Genomic DNA, 24039 nt, shown 5'->3' with positions numbered 1-24039 from the left:
CACCCACCTTCACTCCTAAGACCATCTCCAACTTCCTCCCACACACCCCCCCTTCCCCCCCCCCCCCCAAAAAAAAAGAACCCAACCCAAGTGGAAAATTAGACCTAAAACTTAAAACCTAAAACAAAGTCAGAAATAGCTCAGGATTTAGCTTAGAAAATGGTGTGGGCACCATCAGTGGGACCTCACCCACATGGGCATGTCCCCCATGATTTATTGAATCGAACGAGACCGTATATAATCAAATCTAACGGTAAAAAAAGATCTAATGGTCTAAATTTAAATCCAATGACTAAAATAATTAAATCTAACGGTACCAAAAAAAGATCTAACGACCCAAATTTAAATCCAACGGCTAAAATAATTAAAAAATTATTTAACTCAAAAATCATCCAAATTTAGTGATTTTTCAATATTTATTGGAATCTAAATATTTTTAGGTTAAAATGTTTATAAAATTAAACTAGGATAGTATACATAAATTTTTTTTTAAAAAATTACTTGAAAGAAAAAAATTAGCCTAAATTTATTCTTTAATAATCTCGGACTAAAAAATTTAGGCTATAGAGTTAGAGCTGGGTTAAAAATTTTAGGTTTTAGACTAAGAGTTGGAAATGATCTAATAGAAAATAAATAATTTTTCTTAAAACGGTAAGAATAATTACTTAATTTGTTTAAGGTAGACGGCGCGTGTGAAAGATGGTGAAAGAGAATGTCATTTTTGATGTGTTGGGACTCTACAAACTACACAGTCAGTCGGTCAGTTTCCCAAAAAAAAAAAAAAAAAAAAAAAAAAAAAAAAAGACTAGAGAGTCAGTCATTTCTCTTTCACTGAAAGCTGCTGCTACTGGTAGGGGACACTCCCCCCTTCTTACTTTACCAGTTTTTTCTTAATTTTTTTTTTGCTCAATTTTATTATATTATTCCAGAGATTTGATGTTAATTTTTGTTTAATTTTTTTAATTCTCTGAAACTCTCCAACTTTACGTGTCTCTCTCCATCCCCCGAGAGCCCTTTGATCCATGTCCTTCTTCTCCAAAAGCCCTAAATAATTTTCTAGGGTTTCAGTAAAAGAGGTGCTTTATCTTCAAGGTACTCAACATTCTGCAGATTCTGCAAAAAGGTTTGGACTTTTTGGAAATTGGGGTTTTGTTTGTTTTGAATTTGTGGGTATTGTTGTCATTGAGAGTCTGCATTCTATATTAAAGAACTGGCATTTTTGAAGATTTTATGTGCTGAATTTGAACCTACTCTGGTGAAAGATTGAAGATTTTCAAGATTTCTAGGGTTTGGGTTTCTGAAATTGCGGGTTTTTGCTTCTGGCAAAATGTATGTTTTTGGTGGGTTTGTGAAGGGGTGCTTGTTGGATTATATATATATATATATTGGATGAGTTGATTTCTGGGTTTTTGTTTTGAGTATTTATATTTTGAAGTTTTGAACTTTTTGTATATGGGTTTTGGTGATGAGGATTGTATTGTAAAAATGCAAGATTTCTGAGGGTGTGAGCATTGGTTCGAAAGGAGGGGATTGTTGGGGGTGGTTTTGGTGCATAATGGGTTGCATTTTCTGTAAGCCTTCTGCAATTGAGGATAGCAAGGAGAGCCCCAGAGAGAGATTGTCAAACATGGGGGCATCAGACTCGCGGACGACATGGGTTGCTTCATCCAGGAGGGAGGAATCTTATCGAGCGAAAGATCGATATGATGGCAATGATGGGAGAGCAATGTTGATTGATAAGCAAGTGAATGGGCCTGTTCGATTGAACGGGGAGAATTTTGAAAGGAAGAGGGAAAAGATGGAATATGTTGTTGCTCAACATCCTGGGATTGGTATCATTCCGAAAGCTGCAGAAGGGGAACAGGTTGCAGCAGGGTGGCCCTCCTGGCTAGCTGCAGTGGCTGGAGAGGCCATCAAAGGATGGGTGCCGCGACGTGCAGATTCATTTGAGAAGCTAGATAAAGTATGCTTCTTTTCTTGTTTAGTTCTCAAGTACTTTATGGTGCAAATCAAATCTTCATTCTTTCCTAGTCTTTGTTGTTATTTAATCTTTGATTTTGGGTTATCCTATTTTTTATTATTGAGATTGAATTTGGTATTTTCTATTTTATTGAAAGCTGTTTCCTTGTGCATCATAACTTATTGAGGAACAATTTCTTACTTAGTAGTTTGGGGTCACAAGACAGTATTACTGTTATTACTTTTTAGTTATTTCCGAGTTTAAGAATGTTGTGTCAAGGTATACTTATGAATAGGCACATGGAATTCTTGTGGTGCAAAATTCACTCTTTACTTTCCTGTGAAAGTATAAGAAACCACATTCACTAGACTTTGAGACAAGAATATGTGTTACATTTGCTCCTCTTCTTTACTGGCATGCAATTAAATCAGTTGACATGGATAAGTAGTTTAAGCATAACGGTTTTACGTTGGGAGTCTAGACTTTATGTTGGTGGAGTAGTTGGGTGTGCAAGTTATGAGCCTGGATTATCAAAACTTAGAGGATTTTGTTGATTTGCATTTAAGCAGATTTGCGTTTCTTATTTTTTTAAACTCTTCCAGTTTTATGTTTTGGGTGCTCTATTGGATGCTACCTAGAATCATCTTCCTCTTATCTGTTTTTTGCTTGTTGGTTACTATGCTTATATACCTAACTGGTTTTGACAATAACACTGAGAAAAGCAATAGGTTTGTGGCATTCAATAAAGACTATATCATTCTATCGGGTTCTTCCATCTGGTGATATGATATTTCTGGTGTTTTTGTTTATTTTTCCTTAGCACTATCCTCTTACAATTTCTGTAACTGTTGGCTGGCTTTGGTTGTGTCCTTATATTTATATTTTGCAGATTGGTCAGGGTACTTACAGTAATGTTTATAGGGCCCGTGATCTTGATCAAAAGAAAATTGTTGCTTTGAAGAAAGTGAGGTTTGATAACCTAGAGCCTGAGAGTGTTCGCTTTATGGCAAGGGAAATTCACATTTTACGAAGGCTTGATCATCCAAATGTGATAAAACTAGAAGGTCTAGTTACTTCAAGGATGTCTTGCAGCTTGTACCTTGTTTTTGAGTACATGGAGCATGATTTGGCAGGGCTTGCTTCACACCCTGGTCTGAAGTTTACAGAAGCACAGGTATTTAGTGGTCGGTTTTGCCTCATAGACTAAACATAACAAGTTAGTGGGGGTTTTCGTCAGTTCTTGCTTCCTGTGTCTGCAGTTCATGATGTTCCTGTTATGAACTTTCTCTCATCAGCACCCATTATGCTGCTTGTGTATTTTGTTTAATTTTATATATAGGGAATATAGAGATTGTTCAGGTGGATGGAGGATTGAGATTCAGTTGATTTATTGGCAGGTTAAATGTTACATGCAGCAACTGTTATGTGGACTTGATCATTGTCATAGTCGTGGTGTTCTGCATCGTGACATTAAAGGTTCCAACCTTTTAATTGACAACAATGGCATGCTGAAAATCGCTGACTTTGGTCTGGCAAGTTCTTTTGATCCTTGTCAAAATCAGCCTCTGACAAGTCGTGTTGTAACTCTATGGTATCGTCCACCTGAGCTTTTGCTTGGTGCTACTTACTATGGGACGGCTGTGGATTTGTGGAGTACAGGTTGCATAGTTGCTGAACTGTATTCTGGAAAGCCTATTATGCCTGGAAGAACCGAGGTATTTAGAGTTTTTTTTTCCTTGTGGGCATGTAGAGTTGATGCTCTTCACTAATATTTATCTTCCGACTATTTGGTGGCAAAAACACACACACACACACATTTCTGCATTTAAATTGAATACTTTCTAGTTGGTGGAAGAATAAGAAATCAGCTAGGAACCTTTTTTATTTAGTGGAACTCACCATAATGAATCATCTTCATAAATATGTTCCATACACTTGTTCCCATCCGTACTCCTAACCTGGTTTGCTGTGATTTTACAACATAACCCTAGTGGTGGCATGTTTCATGTCTGTCTTGTGGCTCTCTGAATTATTGTTCCTTTTAGATTCATTATACACTATGAAGTAGTTTGAGTGTAAAATTTCAGTTATTCTTCCCCTTTCTTAGAAATGGTTTGCTAGATGTGAGATGGCTCTTTAGAGGTGGCTTTGTAAGTAACCTCATTGGGCCATGCAGCCATGAAAGATTTGTGGTTATTAGCTGCTAGGTTAGGGATAGTTTACGAACTGTTTCTAATTCCATTCAAATTGCTTAATTTCTCTGTTCCCTGTAGTTGTGCCGACTTTGTAATTATTAGGATGTCCCCTTTCTGATTTTTACTTTCAGAATCTCTTTTGCTTCTCTCCGATTTAAAGTGTTGTGCAACTGAATAACCGGAGCTTGTGGATTTTTGCCTTGTAGGTGGAGCAGTTGCATAAGATTTTCAAGCTTTGTGGCTCACCTTCTGAAGAGTATTGGAGAAAATCAAAGTTGCCTCATGCAACCATATTCAAGCCTCAACAGCCTTATAGACGCTGTGTTGCAGAAACTTTTAAGGACTTCCCTGCACCAGCTTTAGCACTTATGGAGACCCTTCTTTCTATAGACCCTGCAGATCGTGGATCTGCAGCTTCTGCTCTCAAGAGCGAGGTTTGGATCTTAAATTAATTCCTATATCATTTCGTTATGCTGTCATTATTTTTGCTGCAGTCTTTTAGTTTTTCATTTAACACCATTCTAGATCTCTGTGTGTGCCAGTGCATGCTTACATGTGCAGTAGATATTTTTTTTGTGCTTTTATTCTGTTGCCTATGTTGCTTTGGAAACTTCAACTTAACTAGTTAAGTCCTTTTCATAATGTTCTCTTATAGAATCTCTTCTCTTTTTCTGCCATTAACGACGATAGCTAATTACTAGCTCTGAGAATCATGTCAGCCAAACCACCAGATTGCAGCAAGTTTCTTTTGGTTTTCTTATTCTTGACTTGACTATACTTTGAAAATTGTTATAGTCCACATTGAGTATTTCAATTGGCAGGAACATTTGTTAACTCTTTTCAGTGTTAGCAACTATTTAGATTTAGAATGATCATGTTTTCATTACGAGTTTTTCTACCGTAACTTTGCTTTGGTGTTTTCTCATGTGTTATCATTTTGATCCTTTGTTTTTCACAGTTCTTTACAACTAAACCTCTTCCTTGTGATCCGTCAAGTTTGCCAAAGTATCCTCCAAGCAAAGAGTTTGATGCTAAAGTGCGTGATGAGGAAGCTAGAAGGTGAATATTGTTACACAAAATAGTAACTACTTATTTACTCTTTCTCAATTTATAGTTGGAAAGCACTTGCACCAATTTACATTTACTTATATGTACTATTTAAACTACTTAAATTTGCAGCATGAATGGTTCAAGTTCCCAAAAGACGCAAAAATATATGCCTAATGATACATGCACTATGAAAATTGAACAAGTCAGGCACATTTGATGAGCTGTGCTTCTGTGATTTAGCAATGAGCTTCTGAAAAGGGGTTGTTGGGCCTTGACATCAAATAAAGGGAAACTAAAAAACTTATCAGCTGTTTGTGCTTAGCACACATCATGGCATGGTTTAAGCTTGGTAATTAGTAAGTGAGATCATAAGAGTCTGGACTCTGGAGTTTGCCTAAAGCAACTGAGTTTGTACATATGTTTCTGGTTGGGATTATATATGGTTATGATAGTCTCATTTCTGAAGTGCATTGGTGTAAAACCATTAATTATTTCTGAGTACATGTTCATACACTGAAGATTATTTGTTGAATTCTGTCTTCTCATTTTCTTAAGATTTAATTTGAGTATTGTGAATCTGATATCAATTTTGGCCCTGTATGTGTAGTTTTTTCCTCTTTTATTTTTACCACTGAAAGTGTGGGTGATGTATATACTATATAGTAATAATCTTTTTTTCCACACATTGGTAGACAAGGAGCAGCAGGGAAGGGCCAAAGGCTTGACCACGAAAGGAGAGGAACAAGAGAGTCTCGAGCCGTACCAGCACCTGATGCCAATGCCGAATTAGTCATGTCAATGAAGGTAACCTGAGGTTATTTTAGCTAAAAACACTCACTTAACTCCATCATTGATTTATGTTCTAATTGTTAAGCATGATGATTTTTTTTTTGACAAACGATAGCGTTAGTGGGTTAAATTGTTAAATATTAGGAGAGAGGGGGATCGGTGGGGGTCAAACCAGCACCAGGGTGCATATGCATTTAGCATGATGATATTTATGCGTTGCCTTTTTGCTTTTTTGCATGAACTTGCAGTATTAAAATGACATATTCAGTGCACTGTTATTGCAAGGAATATGTTGGAAATTATCCTCTCCTTTCCTCTTCGATTTCTTCTTTAAAAATCAAGGTTTTTTTTTTCTGTTCTATTACTATGAAAAGGGGCTTTTACGGTCCACCCAAAATTTCCCTTGAGTTATATATACCCAAGGCTTGTGTTTTCTACCAGTACAATAACTCCACATAACATTGATGGTCTTGTTAATTAATAATTACAGACTTGCTGTTCTTCAACTATGGAATAATGTATTTTTCCAATCAGCTGTGAAATAATTTCTTTCACTTATAATCTTACGTGGTTCACATTGCACGTTATTATTCAATGAAAAGGACTTTTGGACTCAAATTCCTCTTGGAGACCCTTTGTTGTAAATTATTCAGTATTGTTTATGGTACCACACCATATGGGATATATATCTCAATACAAGGGTTTTCTTGTTACAGAAAAGACAAGACAGTTCCAAGAGCCGGAGTGAGAAGTTTAACCCTCATCCAGAAGAAGTTGCTTCTGGCTTTCCAATTGATCCACCTAGGCCATCACAAGCCGTAGATGCGAGTGTAGCACATCATGGACATAATCATAATCGAGCTTCTCATTCAGGGCCATTGGCTCACCGGGCTGCATGGGCCAAGTCTACTAAGAACCCAGATGATGCTCCAAAGGTTTCAACTGGGGTTGACTTGTCAGCAATGTCAGGTTTAGTGGCAGCAAGGAGGAGTATGTTATCTGAGGAACGCAGAAAAAGGTCTAGTTCTTCGCAAATGGAAGTTCCAAAAGCAATAGGCAGGTTTCCAGGCTCCTTCAAGGAGGCATCAGATCCCTTACAACACGATCAAAAGCAGGCCAATGCAGGTTCTTGTCAAAAAGAAGATATTAGAAGCAACAAAGATCCAATTATTGTGAGTAGTTGAACTCATGCCTTTTCCCCTATGATGGGGATTCCTCATTGATTTATAATTTTCTACAATTAACCTTAAGGGTGTGCCTACTGTTTTGATTGTGATTTGTGGGTCAGAAGCTATTCTTTTTGGTTTATGTTTCTTTTTTATTTTTGTTTACTCTTATTGCCTAATACAGCGTTCTTTATATTGGTTATTTTAGGTTGGTTACGGATCTACGGGTCACAAAATGCACTACTCAGGTCCCTTGCTAGTACCCTCTGGCAACACGGATCAGATGCTGAAGGACCACGATCTCCAGGTCCAAGAAGCTGTTAGACGAGCACGCCTAGACAAGGCAAAGGTCAGAAAATTCCACGCTGAGGCGAACCAAATATCCACCAATTCATTATTTGTTTCTGGTCGTTGAGCTGGCATAAGTAGAACTGAAAGCAGTGCATCACCAGCAGATAAAACTGCTGGTTTTGTCTTGTGAAATATGAGTCATACAATGGTGGGGGTGCTTTTCTTTTTCTGTATAGGAGGGGCACCCGTGGAAGAATAGCCGGTGCCCATTTTTAACTAAGTTTATAGCTTAGAACACACGCTCGCTTACTCTCTCACCTGTATCGTAATCATTGTCACCCCCTTGCTACTGAAAAACATGGCCCATTCATGCAGAGCTTGTTATAAGCCATAAGCTGTAGAGTATGTGGGAAAATGAAAATTGTGTTTTGTGATGTAAAAGCGTAATTTTCCATTGTACTGTTAAAACACCTTTCCCTTTATTTGTTTACATTTTTGAAGAAAAAAAAGGAGGGGAAAGGATGACTCTGTTTGCTCTTTTGAGTTCGGATTTCTCACTTCCACATGTAATTATGATTACTCCCATTTCGTACGGCTTGACTGGAGTGCTATATGCATCAATAACAGTTGCTGCAGAATTTCCTAGTTCTCCTTTGATTTTAAATAATATTTGATCTTGAAAAGTGTGACTACCCTGATGATTACCTCGACAAAGACTTGCCTAAATTGTTGGGGAGATTGGCAGACTAAGACTTGCCTGAATTGTTGGGGAGATTGGCACTTTTAGGTTGAAAATTTGTCTGGTTGTGTTTAACTAGGCGTTTGTATTTTTCTTCACACGTTATTCTAATCTAACCTAAAGTACGGGAAGGGAAAAATTTGAACTTCAATGGGAAAGGAGAAGCATATTACTCTAGCCAACTTGGTTACGTTCAGGTCTGCTCCTATTGTAGACATTGAAAGACAAAACTTTATAAGGAAATGATTTCCGCACAACTTTTTTCGTACCTTGAATCTCCTTTGATTTTTTAATCTAAAGGTCAGAAATGAATTGGAGTGTGGAAAGAAATGTGCGGAAATCAATTCTCAAGTCTCTATGCTTGTTCACTCTCGTGTTTTACCACGCAAATGTTGACTAGTAAAAGTTGGGTTTAATTCAATTTTGTTGCTTGTGGAAGGCAAGGCAAGTTGTATATATTTTGACCGCAGGATGATGCAGAAAACTCAAAGCTTGGTGCAGGTGCCATAGAATTCAATGGAGTCCCTTCAATTACTTGTACTATTCCTAACCAACCTCTTTCTCCTCCAATCGAGTTTTGCAGTTGATTTCTCCTCACTGGTTTCAACTCATCTGATATCTTGCTCTTTGGAAATGCAACAACAGATTCTGGTGTTCTTTCTCTCACAACCAACACCACATTTTCCATTGGCAGAGCTCTCTACAACGCCAAAGTCCCACAAGGTATCCAAACTCCTTAAACCTTCTGCCTTTCACAACCTCCTTCACCTTTTCCATAACCCCACACAAGGACTCTCTCCCCGGCCATGGATTCGTCCTTGTTTTCGTTCCCTCTCCCGGCATCCAATCCGCCTCTCCATCCCAACATCTCGGCTTCTTGAATAAAACCAATGACGGTAACCCCAACAACCACGCTTTTGGCGTCGAATTTGATGTGTTCCAAAACAAAGAATTCGGTGACATCAACGATAATCACGTCGGCGTTAACGTCAATTCTCTAACTTCTCTGGCTTCTTACAAAGCTGGATACTGGCTTGGTGAGGGCAGTAACGACACTAACTTGCCTTTCAAGGAAATAAAGCTGAATAGTGGAGTACAACTATCAAGCTTGGATTGAGTACTGGAATTACCAGCTCAGCATAACATTGGCTCCTGAAAATGTGAAGAAGCCTGAGCAGCCTTTGATTAGGGTTCCACTTGATCTCTCTGAAGTTTTTCGTGATGAAATGTATGTTGGTTTCACTGCATCAACTGGCCAACTCATTGAAGATCATAAAATTCTGAGCTGGAGCTTCAATAATTGAAAGCTAGTACAATTTTGAAAGTAGTTTGTCGATATACTCCCTGAACTTGTTGGTCACTTTCGATTTTTCACTTGACTGTTTTTTAGAATAATTGCGAATCGAACTATAACAAAAATAGCCAATTATCTCTCTGCCGTTGTATTTCCTACCGTTACATTCAATGTTTATCATGAATTTGTGGGGTTGGAAGATTTGTACCTTCATAAACAAGGCTCATGACATGCCTCATCAAGTTGGCTTAATGGAGGCAAGAAATATTTGTTTCTTGTTTTGATTTTGATTAAGTAAAGTTGATGGTATTGTAAAACGATTGTATTTCTCAGTTCCTTTTGTGACTTTATATTTGATATTTTCTTATTAAAGACTATATACTATTATAAATTATTCTAATTTATAAGCGAATTATTATTAACACTTTAAAAATCACGTTTGAGAGTCTCAATTTTTTACAATTAGAAAGAAAAATACACTTATATTGTTTGGTACGTGGGACGGGACGGAAGAGAGTGGGACAAGGCGTTCCGTCCCACGTTTGGTGCGTCTAAAACGGGTGGAACGAGCTGTTCCACGGGACGAGTTTTGGGTGAATTTTCGTTCCACCTTACCCCCCTGGAACGACTCATTCCACATCCGTGGAACACAAAATTATAACCTCTCCGTCTCCTTCTTCTTCTCCTTGTTTCCATCTAAGGGCATCTTTGCTCCCGCTCCGTTCCGTTCCATCCTGTCCCGTCCCGTCCCATCCCATTTCGTTCCGTCCCGTCCCGTTTGCATACCAAACGATACTATAAAAAATGTAGAATGAAATTTTTAGAAGTACTAATAACCGTTTTTATTTACAAAGAAAGAAATTAAAATTCGGTGCAAGAAGATGTGATCGCACTACGTTAGTCAAACTATACAAATTCACATTTGTTATGTCTGCCATTTTCAAAGTAGCATTTGTTGCATATGGCCCAAAGGCCACAAAACAGTAGATTTGAATGTTTATGTGTCCAACTAGGGCGTAAATGTCCACCACATATGATTCAAACGTGTCTAGTTGGGCAAACATGTATGTCCACCACCCACCGACAATTTTATTCACCAATTTGATCAATAATGTGCACACACACACACAAGTCCCTACCAAAAGACCTTCATTCAAAATAAATAAATAGGAGAAATAAAAAGACCTAAAATGAACTGAAAACAGACCTAACTCTAAGACCAAAGTCCCAACCTTAAATCCTTTTTTTGATCTACATACTAATATTTTTGCATCAAATTTGATTGATTAAATGAAATAATGTTGTCACGGTTGATGTGACATCCCACATCGCCCAGGGAAGTAATCCTTAAATGTATATTCCCATCCCTACCTAGCACGAGGCCTTTTGGGAGCTCACTGGCTTCGGGTTCCGTAGGAACTCCGAAGTTAAGCGAGAGGAGGGCTAGAGCACTCCCAGGATGGGTGACCCTCTGGAAAGTTGCTCGTGAGTTCCCAAAAACAAAACCGTGAGGGAATGGTAAGCCCAAAGCGACATATCGTGCTACGGTGGTGGAGCGGGCCCGGGAAGTGGTCCGCCCCGGGCCGGGAATGTGACAAATTGTATCAGAGCCTATCCCTGGCCGGAAATGTGCCGACGAGGACGTCGGGCCCCTAAGGGGGGTGGATTGTGACATCCCACATCGCCCAGGGAAGTGATCCTTAAATGTATATTCCCATCCCTACCTAGCACGAGGCCTTTTGGGAGCTCACTGGCTTCGGGTTCCGTAGGAACTCCGAAGTTAAGCGAGAGGAGGGCTAGAGCACTCCCAGGATGGGTGACCCTCTGGGAAGTTGCTCGTGAGTTCCCAAAAACAAAACCGTGAGGGAATGGTAAGCCCAAAGCGGACAATATCGTGCTACGGTGGTGGAGCGGGCCCGGGAAGTGGTCCGCCCCGGGCCGGGATGTGACAGTTGATCTTAAATCAACAATCGATCACATAACATATCACACGATATGATTAGAGAATATTATTATATGGGGTAGGATCATTAACAAATTCCCTTTGGTGCTAATTTTATGCTTATATCCAAAACATTATTATAAGTTGGGTAATGTTAAATAGACTAAATTTTTAAATCAAATAATGTGTCATCAATAAGAAATAAGCATGTTAATCAATACTTAAGTAATAATCAAATCATCAACAACCACATCATTTGGTTTCCAAAATTTGGTATAAAACTTTGGCCTCCCTAGCATTGCCCCTATAGGTTTACGGATTAAGCATTTTTTAATTTTTTTTATCGTAGTATGCAATCAAACTTCTCATTCTATCTTCTCAACTTGCAATGATGTAGGATGATTCAAACTGTTCATTTTCTTGGTCACCTCTTTAAACATCATCTCTCCAAAACTTAATTGAAACCAAAATTGTTTACTCACCTAGCAGTTATCCAATAAATAGACAATCCATTTATCACTTAAATATTGAAAACATTGTTCAAATAGTTAAATGATTTCTAATTAAGTTTTTTTTGTTTTTTTTTTTTTGCAAAGTTAATTCTTAAAGGGTTAGGCTTCAATGCTAGAGAAGACTTGTCCGATATGCATTTGACCGACCGCAAGGGTTATGTTGAATTGTATGCTTCAGTGCCTACAGAACCAACCTTATTTCCTCGTATTTCAAGGAAAAACTTCTCTGTGTTTTCTTTCCCCATTTTTTTTGCTAATGAAATTAAAGGGTGATCTAGAAATTAAAGAGTTTTAATCATCAATAGCATTGCAAGATAAAAAGAAAGTCGAAAACATACAATGAGAAGGTTCGAGTGATTTAGTTTTGTTAGGTTGGAAGTTCAAATTTGATGCTTAAACAACATACAGTTAAATGGATGGATTGCTGACTACCGAGCACTAAATCTAATCAAATTATTTACATTATCCGTTCTAGTAGGTATTTAGAATTTGAGGACATGGACATGTACCAAACATGTTAAATGTTGGGTACCTTTCAAGGGAGGTTCTGTGGTGGGACAAAATATTTTTTCAGTTTTTATATTTTTGTAAATTATTTATGAAATCTCGTTTGATAATTATTTTTAGCTTTAAAAAAAAATTAAAAACCAAAACTTGAAAACTCAAGTACAAATTTTGAAAATTCAAGAGAGTATTTTTCAGTTTTCAGTTTTTTTTTTTTTATAACCAAAAGTAGTTATTAAAATAAGATTTCGATTTTTAATTTTGTAAAATGTAAAAATTGAAAACGAAATGGTTTATTAAGGTATAATTTTTCCTAAAGATAAATCACACACATGCATGCTTTTATAATCGTGATATTTCCGTTGCGGTTTGCATAGTGTAAGAGTGGTTAAATAAAATATGGAAACACACATGCTTTACAATTTTTTAATACAATAATTATATGTATCTTTATATTAAGGAGTAAGAGTATGAAAGTACAGAATGATCAGCTATAATAATTTGGTTTAAATTTGTCATCCCAAAGAGTAGAGTCTAAGATTCTCACTTACATGTTTATAATTAACATTTTCATTCCATGAGAGCGATTAAATATGGACACCGTTTGGTCATTTCTCTTTTAATGACGGTGTGACATCTTTTCATCGTACAAACATTATAATCAAATTTCAATATATCATAAGCGACGGTTCACCTTGAAAATGTTACTTGTTAACTTAATCGTCGTCGATTTGTTGGACACATGGATGACTACATGGTCTCTAAATTGAATGAATCTTCTAGAGATGATATGCTAATAAAGATAATGAACAATTTTGATTATAACGTTTATACGATAAAATGATGTCACATCGTCATTAAAGAAAGAGTAGCTCAAGCCATAGTCTAAGCTAATTATCATAAAGGTTTGAGACTAAAAGTATGAAAATATGGTAATGACAATATATCATGAATTTCCTACTAAAACCAAGGAATCTGCAATGTTTGATATATGCATGAATATGGGAAGATGACAATATGCAATTACTACTGATGCAAAAAGGGCCACAACTCTCAGTCTCAGCCAACTTACAAGAAACAAGTATTTCTCATTCAAGTGCTTTTACAATTTGTCACAACATAACTTTCTCCAAAAATGATATACTTTAAAATATCTCACATATATGAAGAGAGGCTTCAATTAATGACAAGTAACACAGCACAGAAAACTTCAGTGATGATAAAAAACTTGCTACTTTGATACCACCACACAATTTATATCTTCATTACCAAAAATAAAGCCCAAAACTTCAAATTCAAGTTCTACAAGTGCAAGCATAAATATCTAGAGTGAAGGACAAACGAAAGTATTAATCAAGTATACAGATTTGAAACATGTATTAGATATTCGTTGAAGAATGCTAACAATACTCAACATTCCCGTCAAGGGGGTCCAAAATGTATTGTGAACCCTAAATGCATCAACAATCAAAATCAACTTACGCACGTGTGTATGTCCGAATCTTATATTTAGTTGTATTAGTTGTGAACATATTGAGTTTTGTGGTGGTTATGGTCTTTAGGAATAGTAATATCTAAGAGTTAGGTGTGTTGATTTATTACTATATTTACAATTCGTGCGTGGATAAGTGAGAATGGAAGGGTTAGGGTTTTCTGGGATTTTGGGTGGTGGGATGGTGTGTAGCTTTTGGGAGATATGTCCCTTTTGATTTGAGGTTAGGGATTGTGTTATAATTTCTACTTTAATATTTAATTATTAGGTTTACGGGGAAGATTAGGGTTAGGTTCGCAGATGGCATCCTCATAAAACATGGAGTAGGATTATCTTATCTTTCTTTTTTTTTCCTTTCATTCTCTCTCATTCTATTTAAATAGTTATGATTAAACCACATCAACATTACATTATAATTTTTTATAGAAAGAGAAAGATAAAATAAAAAATATGAAAAGACAAGATAGAAGGAGATAGAAAGAGAATGAGAAAGAATCTTAGTCTACAAGACATAGTCCATAAGATTGATTTTTCTATGTTAATCTTTAAATTATTAGGGTTTAAGGGGAAGATTAGGGTTAGGTATGCAGATGACATCCTCATAAAACACAGTACATAAGATTGAGTGACAGGCCAACCACTTCCCTAAATAAAATGTGGCTTTTCCAATTAGATTAGATCAATTGTGTTGAGTTTTATAGTGAGATCTAAGTAATCATTTGCTTATTTATAAACTACTTAATCTTGTCCCTTTCTTTCATTTGTTTATTAGTTTATAAACCCATAGTTTATTGCTTTGCTTTTCAACCTAGATGGTTTACTACTTTCTCCTTTGGGAAAGAAAACGTTCGTTTTTCGATTTTGGGTCAACGATTAGCCGTTTCTTGGTAAACTAATCAAAATTAACTCCACTAATGAAAGTAATTAAAAATTATAGTGACCAATATTACGAATTCTGATCATTTGAGTTCTTTTTTTTTTTTTTTTTTTTCACAAGAAATGATAACAAGATCTTTGCCGTTCTACCGAGAGATGAACTAAGGACCGGCAACCCCTATATCTCTGAACGACTGAACAAGGCTTCTTTCAGCAATTGAGGATCACTTTGTGCCTACTTAGGAGTACGGTTTAGTGATATTCCTTTTTACTTGTAAGTGAGAGGTCTTAGGTTCGATTATGACCAAAGACGAATTTGAACCATATTATTGCTAGCCCATTGTGAGGCTTAGCCCACTCGACCTATCCTCTGAGTGTAGATAATAACGTTTATTCAAAAGATAATGAGATCATTTGAGTGAATTTGAAACATTGGATTCATTTAAAAGGCTTTTAAAATGACTGAAAGCGTTTTTAGAGAAAATACTCTTTGGTATCAAAGATTCAAAAGTACTTGAAGTACTTCATTCAAGAATACGTTTTCAACCATTTTAAAAGTACTCCCAAACAAGCTCATTATTTTGTCACGTAAAATATGAGAAACACGTACTCATAGGGTGCTATTGTTTGGACTCTACTTACTGCTATTTTTTTATGATCACCTCTTGAATACAAGTAGATCTCACATACATAAGTGAAATTTATCAAGGTCAGCAATAAATTTCAAATATTTTTATGCCGTATGTTCTAACTTCAAATTCTATTTGGAGAGATTTAATTAACTCCTAGTTAAAGAATTCAAAATGAACGAATTCGCTTATTTTTTATAATATTTAGACGTGCAAAATATAATTATACTGGATATTCCGTACTCTTACCCCATTAGAAGATACAAGCAATCAGTACACTATTTCTGCATGTGCAACTAAGTATGTTTTTTATTTTACTGCAACTTATCATGACTACGGATGACAATTGAAAAATAGAAAAAGAAAGCAGTGCACAAACTGATCCGTGCGTCTCTCTCTTCTCCATCTTCCCACGTTCGTTCGCACTATACCAAACAACCGAATCGCTTCACGTGGCGCCATGGTTCCACTGAATCCTCCAACTTCCCTACTCGTTATTCCCCACTTCTCATCGCCCCCGACTATACCGGTTCATGTAAAAAACAACCCATAATATTTGTTTCTATTAAGTTTTGATTAGAGAGTTTGAATGATAGTTTTATGAAATTTTAGTTGACAATTAGGATTATATTAATATGTAATTAGTATTTACCTACACATTTTATGTGGATGAACATATTTTTTTAGAAAATGAGAAGAAGAGAGGAAAAGAGAGAGAGAAATTGGGAGGTTTTTTTTTTTTTTTTTAATTTAATTTAATTTTAATATTAGAGGTATTTTAACATCACATGTAGGTAAGACTTCAATAAAAAACAGTAAAATTTAGACTTGTGAAATTATATTATTGACCATCAATTTTTTTTTTTGCAATACTCGTTCCTGTATTTATAACTGTTGGATACCTATTCAAGAAATAATTTAAACAAAACTAGGTAATACTCATTACTGTATTAATAACCGTTGGATACCTAGGGACTAGGGTGGTGAAAAATATCACCAAGCATGTTGAACAAAAATCCAACAAGATCCTCTCCGGATCCTTTTGATGAGGATTCTGGGATCCGTTCATCGTATATTATGCGATCAGTTTTTGTAGGTACTGTTTGTATTTAATTTTAAATAAAAATATTTAAAACAATTTTTGACCACACGATGTACGATAAACGAATAAGATTCACAGATCCTCGGAATCCTCACAATGAGAATCCGGATTTAACAAAAATGCACTAAAAAGGTAATATAATATTTTTCTTCTGCTTCCAAGTTTATAAATTGTTTTATAATTCCATGATGGCCCACAAAGGTTTAATATATTACTGTTTTGCCTCTGATCTGTGAAAGGAAGAGGTCTTTGTTGAGCCACGTTGGTAGTTTGGAATAAAGCGGGAAGATAAAGAAGATGGTAATGCTGAAAGTTGAAAGAGTGGCCTCTCTTAGCTGCACGCACAAAAAAGTAATGTAATAGGGAACTTGACAAAAATTATATAAATATATAAAAATTATATAAATATATAATCTTTTTTTATTTATTTTTCTGGGTTTCTAATTTTCAAACGGTCTGTGTTTTTTCTGGGGAGATTTTGTATGTTTTCTTGTCGAGAAATATTGGGGAATTTGTAAGGCTGTGGAGGTTTCGTTTGAGCAGTGCTGCTGCTAAAAGTTCTGTTTCTCTTCAGGTTAATAACCTAGCAGAACACAGAACACGGAACTCCGTTTTCATTGTGATACCGGTAACTCACTCTCTCTCTCCTCTCTCTTTCTCTCTCATGCAATATATTGAATTGTCTCTGTGTTTTGAGTGTTGGGTAAGAGTTTTTTCTTTGTGGGTTTTTGTTGGTGATGGTGGTTGAGATTGTTTCTTTGTGTATATGATTATGAATTAGGTTTTGTATAACTGTTCTTACTTTTTGTCAGATCATTGTTATTGTGTTGGTGGTGGAAAGCTTTTTCCTGTTTTCTGTGTTCAAATTTGCGTAGTTAAGGTAATTAATTAGTTTCGTAATTGTGGGCAGCTGGGAATCTGTCATTTGTTTGTGAAGTTAAGAACTTGCTGTGCCTGATGAGAGACTCGATTTTCGCCGTATCTGTTTACGCTGCGGAAATGAGCTTCTGATTCAAGATGGTAATGGTGGAAGTGAGGGAGTGCAATACAAGTCGGAGAACTCCTCTGTTTGTTGGATGTGTGTGTTCTGGCTTTCATGCTGCTATAGGAGGATAACAATGGAAGGCTCATCTGAGTCTGCTTGGCAGAATTCTGATAGTTCTAGAGGATTGAATACTTCCAGAGTTTCAAACCGGAATCCAAGGCTTCATCGTGGTGGAAGGTTTGGCTTGTCGGGTGAGGCATCTCAGGATTCGGACTTAAGAAAGGATAGAGATAGAGTTGTGGTGGCACACAATGATGACCTTACAAACCAGGGTGGGTTATCAGGGGTTTGTGAGGATGAGGTGGCGGTTGACCGTTTTGTTGGAGCTATTGAATGGGGTGATGTTAGCTTGAGGCAGTGGTTGGATAAACCGGATCGATCTTTTGATGTATTTGAATGCTTGCATATATTTAGGCAAATAGTGGAAATTGTTAATGCAGCACATTCCCAAGGGATTGTTGCTCATAATGTGCGACCTTCATGTTTCGTTATGTCATCTTTCAACCACGTCTCCTTTATCGAGTCTGCCTCTTGTTCGGATTCTGGCACTGATTCTCCCGAGGATGGGTTAAACAGCCCAACTGAAGAAATTAAGGATTTTCCCTCTCTCTTGCATCGTAATTTGCATCAGCAACGAAGGAACTTAGGAAGAGAAAATTTTCAGTCTATGACAACTCCAAATGCCTTGTCGGAAACGAGTTGCATGCAGTCAAGTTCAATCTATGCAGCACGTGAATCATTGGTACAAGAGAGTGAAAATAGAATCAGAGACCGAAATGTTGAACTAGAAGATAAGAGACAACCATTTCCAATGAAACAGATATTGCTTATGGAGACCAGTTGGTATACTAGTCCCGAAGAGGTTTCTGGTGGATCAAGTTCATGTGCTTCAGACATTTACCGATTAGGGGTTCTTCTTTTTGAGGTTCGTAAATAAAAGCTTTCAATTGTTTATAAGTTAGATAAGATTTTCAGATGCATTCAATTATCGTTTTATATAATGGTAAAAGATGATTTTGTTCGGAGTTCGTTTTGTTTTTGTTTTTGTGGACTAACGTGGTTGTGCTTGTGACCAGTTATTCTGTCCATTCAGCTCAAGAGAAGAAAAAAGCAGGACAATGTCTAGTCTGAGACATCGAGTTCTTCCTCCTCAATTGCTGCTGAAATGGCCGAAAGTGGCTTCATTTTGTTTATGTCTACTGCACCCGGAGCCAAATAGCCGGCTAAAAATGGGGTGAATACTTCTTACAAAATGGCCTTCTATCCCAGACTTTGATTTTTCTTTTCGAAAGTTATATATTCACCCTAAAATAATACCGTGCATAAGTGCCAATATATCTTGAAAGTGGAATTCCATTCCCAAAGAAGTCCGTGCATGTCAAACTTAGGTTAGGTCAGTCAGTAGGAAGGTTTCCGTAGATTTTCCAACAAGTGAAATTGATATATTCGAATAAAGGATTAGAAGCATTATGAGAAGAAGCCACTAGATTAGTGTGTCTATATAACTGGATGTACATTTTTCATTTTCACTTAGAAGTTGGTTGATTGACTTGATGTTACAAATTTTCTCGGAACGGAGGATATCTAGTTAGCAACTGCCTTACATATGCAGGTTTATCTTGTATGGTGTAATAGGAATTTTGTCCCACGAGTTTCAAGCAGTAATTGCTGTTTATTTAAACTCCGTTACATGTTTCTGTAATTCACTACGTCATGAAATACTCCATTTATGCCACTTTCTATAATTTGGACTTGTAATCCCCTTGTATCTTTCGCTTTATTCTGCATCTTTTCCTCTTCTATTGACTTGTAAAATAACTCTCTCCTGTTTCTTTGGTGTTATGCACTATACCTCCAGCGAGGTCACAATTTCTAAATCTACTTTGTCATTTGTTTCAGTGAGTTGCAACAAAGTGAGCTTCTGTATGAACCACGAGATGATTTAGAAGAACGCGAAGCAGCAATAGAGCTTAGAGAGAAAATAGAGGAGCAGGAATTATTACTGGAATTCCTGTTGCTTATACAACAAAGGAAACAGGAATTTGCAGATAAGTTGCAAAATACTCTTTCGTTTCTGTGTTCTGATATTGATGAAGTTATGAAGCACCAAATAACTTCTAAGAAAAAGAGCAGTTCAATCCCACAACTGGTGAAGGAAGATGATTCAACATCAAGTTTCCCATCTATGAATATTTTTGATGATGATGATTCTGCTAGTGGGTCCAGAAAAAGGTCCAGACCAGGCATCCGGATTCACAATGTAGAGGAAAGCGATGATAATTTGGAAGGTCAGAAGACGGATGCTGAAAATAAAGAAGGTGTTCTCTTGAGAAGTTCTAGATTGATGAAGAACTTTAAAAAGCTAGAGGCGGCATATTTTTTAACGAGATGGAGGCCTGTAAAGCAGTCAAACAAACCGGCTAAACATTCACCAATAAGTAGTTCTGTTGTAACTGAAAGAAGTTCTGTCAATAATTTGCAATCAAAAGAACAACAGAGTGAAGGTAGACGAAGTGGTTGGATAGATCCATTTCTTGAGGGGTTGTGCAAGTATCTGTCTTTCTCTAAATTAAAAGTCAAGGCAGATTTGAAGCAAGGGGATCTTTTAAATGCTTCAAATCTAGTATGCTCACTTAGTTTTGATCGTGATGGAGAATTTTTTGCTACAGCCGGTGTTAATAAGAAAATTAAAGTATTTGAATGTGACACAATAATAAATGAGGATCGCGATATCCACTATCCCGTGGTTGAAATGGCTAGCAGATCAAAGCTAAGCAGTATATGTTGGAATAGTTATATTAAAAGCCAGATTGCTTCAAGTAACTTTGAAGGTGTGGTGCAGGTAAGTCAAACCTTACTTGTGATTCAAGTTACGACCTTCTATTAGCTTGTTTTAACTAAATTGCTTAACATGTTCAGGTATGGGATGTTACAAGAAGTCAAGTTCTTACGGAGATGAGAGAACATGAAAGGCGTGTATGGTCCATTGACTTTTCATCAGCAGACCCAACAATGTTGGCCAGCGGGAGCGATGATGGTTCTGTAAAGCTATGGAGTATCAATCAGGCAATTCTACTTTTGCATTTGGTGGATGTCAGCTTTGAAACTAAACGTACTGCATTGATCTATATGGATGATGTGTATGTCTAATTCAGGATGTCTGATAAGCTGATTCTCTTTGTGGGTTGCTTCTGCAGGGTGTAAGTATTGGTACAATTAAAACAAAGGCGAATGTCTGCTGTGTACAGTTTCCATTGGACTCTAGTCGTTACCTTGCCTTTGGTTCAGCGGATCATAAAATTTACTACTATGATCTTCGTAACTCAATGGTTCCTCTGTGCACATTGACCGGACACCATAAAACCGTGAGTTATGTCAAGTTTGTAGATGGGACAAATATCGTTTCTGCATCCACTGACAATACTGTGAAGCTTTGGGATTTGTCAATGTCCTCATCTCGGGTCATTGACACTCCAATTCTATCATTCACCGGCCACACAAATGTGAAGGTACTGCCACTCATTTATTATATCATAGCAATTCTAGGCATACTTTATGAGATTGATGTGAGAATGGTATGTGATAATTTTGTGTTCTACTAGATGCAAAATATTTCAGAAGCTTAAATACATGATAACATTTGCATCAAATGTTTTCGTGTAAATATTTCAAACCCTCCAAAATAGTCTGATTCTATAACATAACCCGTGTGGTGAACAATGATATATTGTTCTCCATTGACCAATATACTAATTTAAAACTTTTTGACCCTTTCGGATGACCAAAGTTTTCCACCACGAGTTCTTTAAATGCAAAAGCTTGTCATTCAATTCCAATCTTCATTGTTATGGATATTTATGAAGGAAAACTGCTAAAGAGCATCGTTTGTAAACAAGTAAATTCTTTTATACAGTTTTTCGAAGTTAGCCATTTGCATCTACACAATATTACTTTTAGCTGTGATGCATTATTTTCGTCTATTAGATGCAAGTTTAATATGGGCCTAGTGGTCTATGATTTATAGCTTATTTGTGTTTTCCTCGTTGCAGAACTTTGTGGGGTTGTCAGTTTCTGATGGTTATATTGCTACAGGCTCAGAGACTAATGAGGTAATTTAGACAAACATCTTTACTTTACCCTACGTGCAGGTTGTTCACATCTTGCTTCTATCATACTTCGACCAATGAACCCAAATTTCAATTTTCTTATTTTCACTGGAAAGCTGTCTTTTGGGTTCAAAGGAGGGCTAATCTGAGAGGATGAACTTTCATTGTGGGTATGGAGACGAAAAATGTATAGTTAGAGGTTTCCAAAGCTTTGTTCTAAAAATTTAAGAAAAATGACCTCTTATAGTTGTAAAAACTAGGAAGAAACATGCTTTGAGAATAGCAAATCAGCTAGCTACGTAGTTTTCTTCGGTGTCAGTGTTCTAGTGAGTAGTAACTCATTTAAAAAGAATTTGATGTGCTGGTTGAAAAGATAAGGTAAATTGCAGAAGTTACCTATGCAAGCCTAAGAAGGATCTTACCTATCTGTTTAGTAATCAAATGTCTCCTAAGAAAACTGTCCTACGAATTTTGAACAGACAATGCAATCTGTTTTTATTCATATTTAATGAACAATGATTATGTGCTTTGATTCATCAGGTTTTCATCTACCACAAGGCTTTTCCAATGCCAGCATTGTCGTACAAGTTTCAGAACACAGACCCACTTTCCGGCCACGACACAGATGACGCTGCACAGTTTATCTCTTCCGTTTGTTGGCGAGGCCAAACGTCCACTTTAATTGCTGCAAATTCGACCGGGAATATCAAAATTTTGGAGATGGTTTGATGGTCTCCCAAGGAAATTCTTGCATCTGGCAGGATAATGGGGTGTTGAGAAGCTTGTTAGCTCAAAGGGGCTTTAGAAGGTGATAGGAATTCAATGCTTGCAAGCAAGATTGCAAATTTTGGTATTAGATGATAGCGGGATAAGTGGTTAATGTGAAAAGTGAGAATGTTCTTGTTGAAATGCCATGTGTAGATAGAAATTTAAAGGAAATAGGAGGGTACAAAAATTGGTATTTCTGTATAATTTGTAATACAATTCAAATCAAATTTTATACTATAAGAGTTTTCGAATTCTTCTCTTTCGTTGTTTGTCTTCTAAAATGGTGATCAAAGATACCACTTGACATTTGTAACGGAAATTTTATTTGAACCAATATAATTTTTTTCTACATTCAACTTAAACTTTAAATATGAAATGTTTATATAATTCTATTGCATAATTACCAGCAATTATAATATACAATTTACAATAAAAATAAGGTTTATCAATAAATCCACACCTAATAATCAAATCCTAACAAAAAAATGGCAGCATCCAGTACAAATCATGTTATTAAAAAAATGATCAGCAATACAATTTTTATGTTTATGTTCATACGTCTTTCTCTTACACCAAAAATGAAAATATTCAGTACAAAATTCTTAACTCAAGTCCCCACCCCTTAAAATATGCAGTTCAACAAAATTCTTGTATTATAGTTGACTTATTGTGTGATTAATGCAAATTACCTACCTTTAGTGTTATAATAAAGATGTATTTAAAAAATACTTGACCAATTTAAAGCAGTAAGCAATTTACTCGAAAAATTCAAATTCAAATACCACATTTAAATAGATTCTCCCTTTGTTCAAAAAAAAAAAAAAAAAAAAAGATTCTCCCAAATGGACCAATTCTGTTTCTTTTCGGTTAATGAGGTTTTGGTCATGCATGTTCATGTTTTTATTACCAGTTCTGTCCTTTAAAATTTGATTTTGTTTTAAATTTAGAAAAAAAATTATTCAAATGAAAGTTTTATTTTTTATGATTTATAATTTTTTACACATCTATGTTTATTTTTGGTTATTAAATTTAATAAATCAATTGGCGAACAAAGAACAAACATAAGCGTGCATAAGACAAAAGTGTATAAAAATCATTTCTCTTTTCTTACGAGATTATTGCTTCGTTTGAACTTGCTTTTAAAATGACTAAAACTGTTTTTTTTTTTTTTTTTTTAAATAGATTTTGGGTCCGAAACCATTTTAAGTGTTTTTTGTAAGAAGCACAAAACATGAAGCACTTTAAAGTACTTTTTCAGGATCCTCTTTAATTTTTACTAAAAATTGATTTCAAAAGCATTTTACACCAAAAGCGTTTCCAATTATTTTAAAAATACTTTCAAACGAAGAAAAAAGATAATTCAAATTTGAGCAGCAATAGATCGATTAACAAAACCTAATTCACTACAACATTTGCATTTAAAAAATGAAGGCTCAATGATGGAAGTCCGGCCACCAATTTTCCTAATTAAAACAATCAGTTCTTGATTTCTTTTAATCTGGAAGGGTCGAGTCAAACAGTTGATATCTTCAGCCACCCAATTTGATGTAAACACCACAACTAAGTTAATAATTATTTT

The 24039-nt window shown here is 36.1% G+C and overlaps 3 protein-coding genes across 7 annotated transcripts; all 3 read left to right on the top strand.

The window, feature by feature from the left end:
- Positions 1-800: 800 nt before the first annotated feature.
- Positions 801-8096, top strand: LOC103947613 (probable serine/threonine-protein kinase At1g54610). 3 transcript variants are annotated; one of them, XM_048585615.1, is made up of 9 exons: positions 801-1092; positions 1493-1963; positions 2850-3134; positions 3358-3675; positions 4362-4589; positions 5114-5214; positions 5898-6009; positions 6711-7166; positions 7369-8096. In XM_048585615.1, the coding sequence occupies exons 2-9, from the start codon at positions 1556-1558 to the stop codon at positions 7573-7575; spliced, it is 2115 nt and encodes a 704-aa protein (XP_048441572.1). In that variant the 5' UTR covers positions 801-1092; positions 1493-1555; the 3' UTR covers positions 7576-8096. The 3 variants fall into 3 exon arrangements, with proteins under 3 accessions (XP_048441572.1, XP_009356809.2, XP_009356808.2); XM_009358534.3 differs by having other exon boundaries at positions 801-1123; XM_009358533.3 differs by having other exon boundaries at positions 801-1963.
- Positions 8097-8806: 710 nt separating this feature from the next.
- On the top strand, positions 8807-9722 carry LOC103947669 (lectin-like protein; the record flags this gene model as incomplete). The annotated part of the gene is given in 2 exon segments (XM_009358597.3): positions 8807-9283; positions 9285-9722. Coding segments are annotated over 2 exon segments (687 nt in total), but the record flags the coding sequence as incomplete, so codon positions are not given.
- Positions 9723-16858: 7136 nt separating this feature from the next.
- LOC103947612 (protein SPA1-RELATED 4) lies at positions 16859-22711 on the top strand. 3 transcript variants are annotated; one of them, XM_009358530.3, is made up of 8 exons: positions 16861-17169; positions 17452-18511; positions 18663-18820; positions 19486-20428; positions 20506-20652; positions 20784-21095; positions 21636-21695; positions 22233-22711. In XM_009358530.3, exons 2-8 carry the CDS (start codon positions 17618-17620, stop codon positions 22419-22421), a joined length of 2703 nt encoding a protein of 900 aa, XP_009356805.2. In that variant the 5' UTR covers positions 16861-17169; positions 17452-17617; the 3' UTR covers positions 22422-22711. The 3 variants fall into 3 exon arrangements, with proteins under 3 accessions (XP_009356807.2, XP_009356805.2, XP_048441619.1); XM_048585662.1 differs by having other exon boundaries at positions 17354-18511; XM_009358532.3 differs by lacking the exons at positions 21636-21695; positions 22233-22711 and having other exon boundaries at positions 16859-17169; positions 20506-20698; positions 20784-20942.
- The last annotated feature ends 1328 nt before the right edge of the window (positions 22712-24039 follow it).

This window comes from the organism of the source record quoted next, unplaced genomic scaffold (assembly GCF_019419815.1).
Source record: "Pyrus x bretschneideri cultivar Hongxiangsu unplaced genomic scaffold, Pyrus_bretschneideri_v1 Contig23, whole genome shotgun sequence".
Taxonomy (NCBI): domain Eukaryota; kingdom Viridiplantae; phylum Streptophyta; class Magnoliopsida; order Rosales; family Rosaceae; genus Pyrus; species Pyrus x bretschneideri.
This window is presented reverse-complemented; position numbering and strand designations above follow the sequence as displayed.

Coding starts and splice junctions, on each gene's coding strand:
- LOC103947613 (XM_048585615.1), top strand. CDS start 1,556: ATGGGTTGCATTTTCTGTAAGCCTTCTGCAATTGAGGATAGCAAGGAG. Junction 3,676..4,361: donor TTATGCCTGGAAGAACCGAG/GTATTTAGAGTT, acceptor TTTGCCTTGTAG/GTGGAGCAGTTGCATAAGAT. Junction 4,590..5,113: donor CTTCTGCTCTCAAGAGCGAG/GTTTGGATCTTA, acceptor TGTTTTTCACAG/TTCTTTACAACTAAACCTCT.
- LOC103947612 (XM_009358530.3), top strand. CDS start 17,618: ATGTGTGTGTTCTGGCTTTCATGCTGCTATAGGAGGATAACAATGGAA. Junction 18,512..18,662: donor TAGGGGTTCTTCTTTTTGAG/GTTCGTAAATAA, acceptor GCTTGTGACCAG/TTATTCTGTCCATTCAGCTC. Junction 20,429..20,505: donor ACTTTGAAGGTGTGGTGCAG/GTAAGTCAAACC, acceptor TAACATGTTCAG/GTATGGGATGTTACAAGAAG.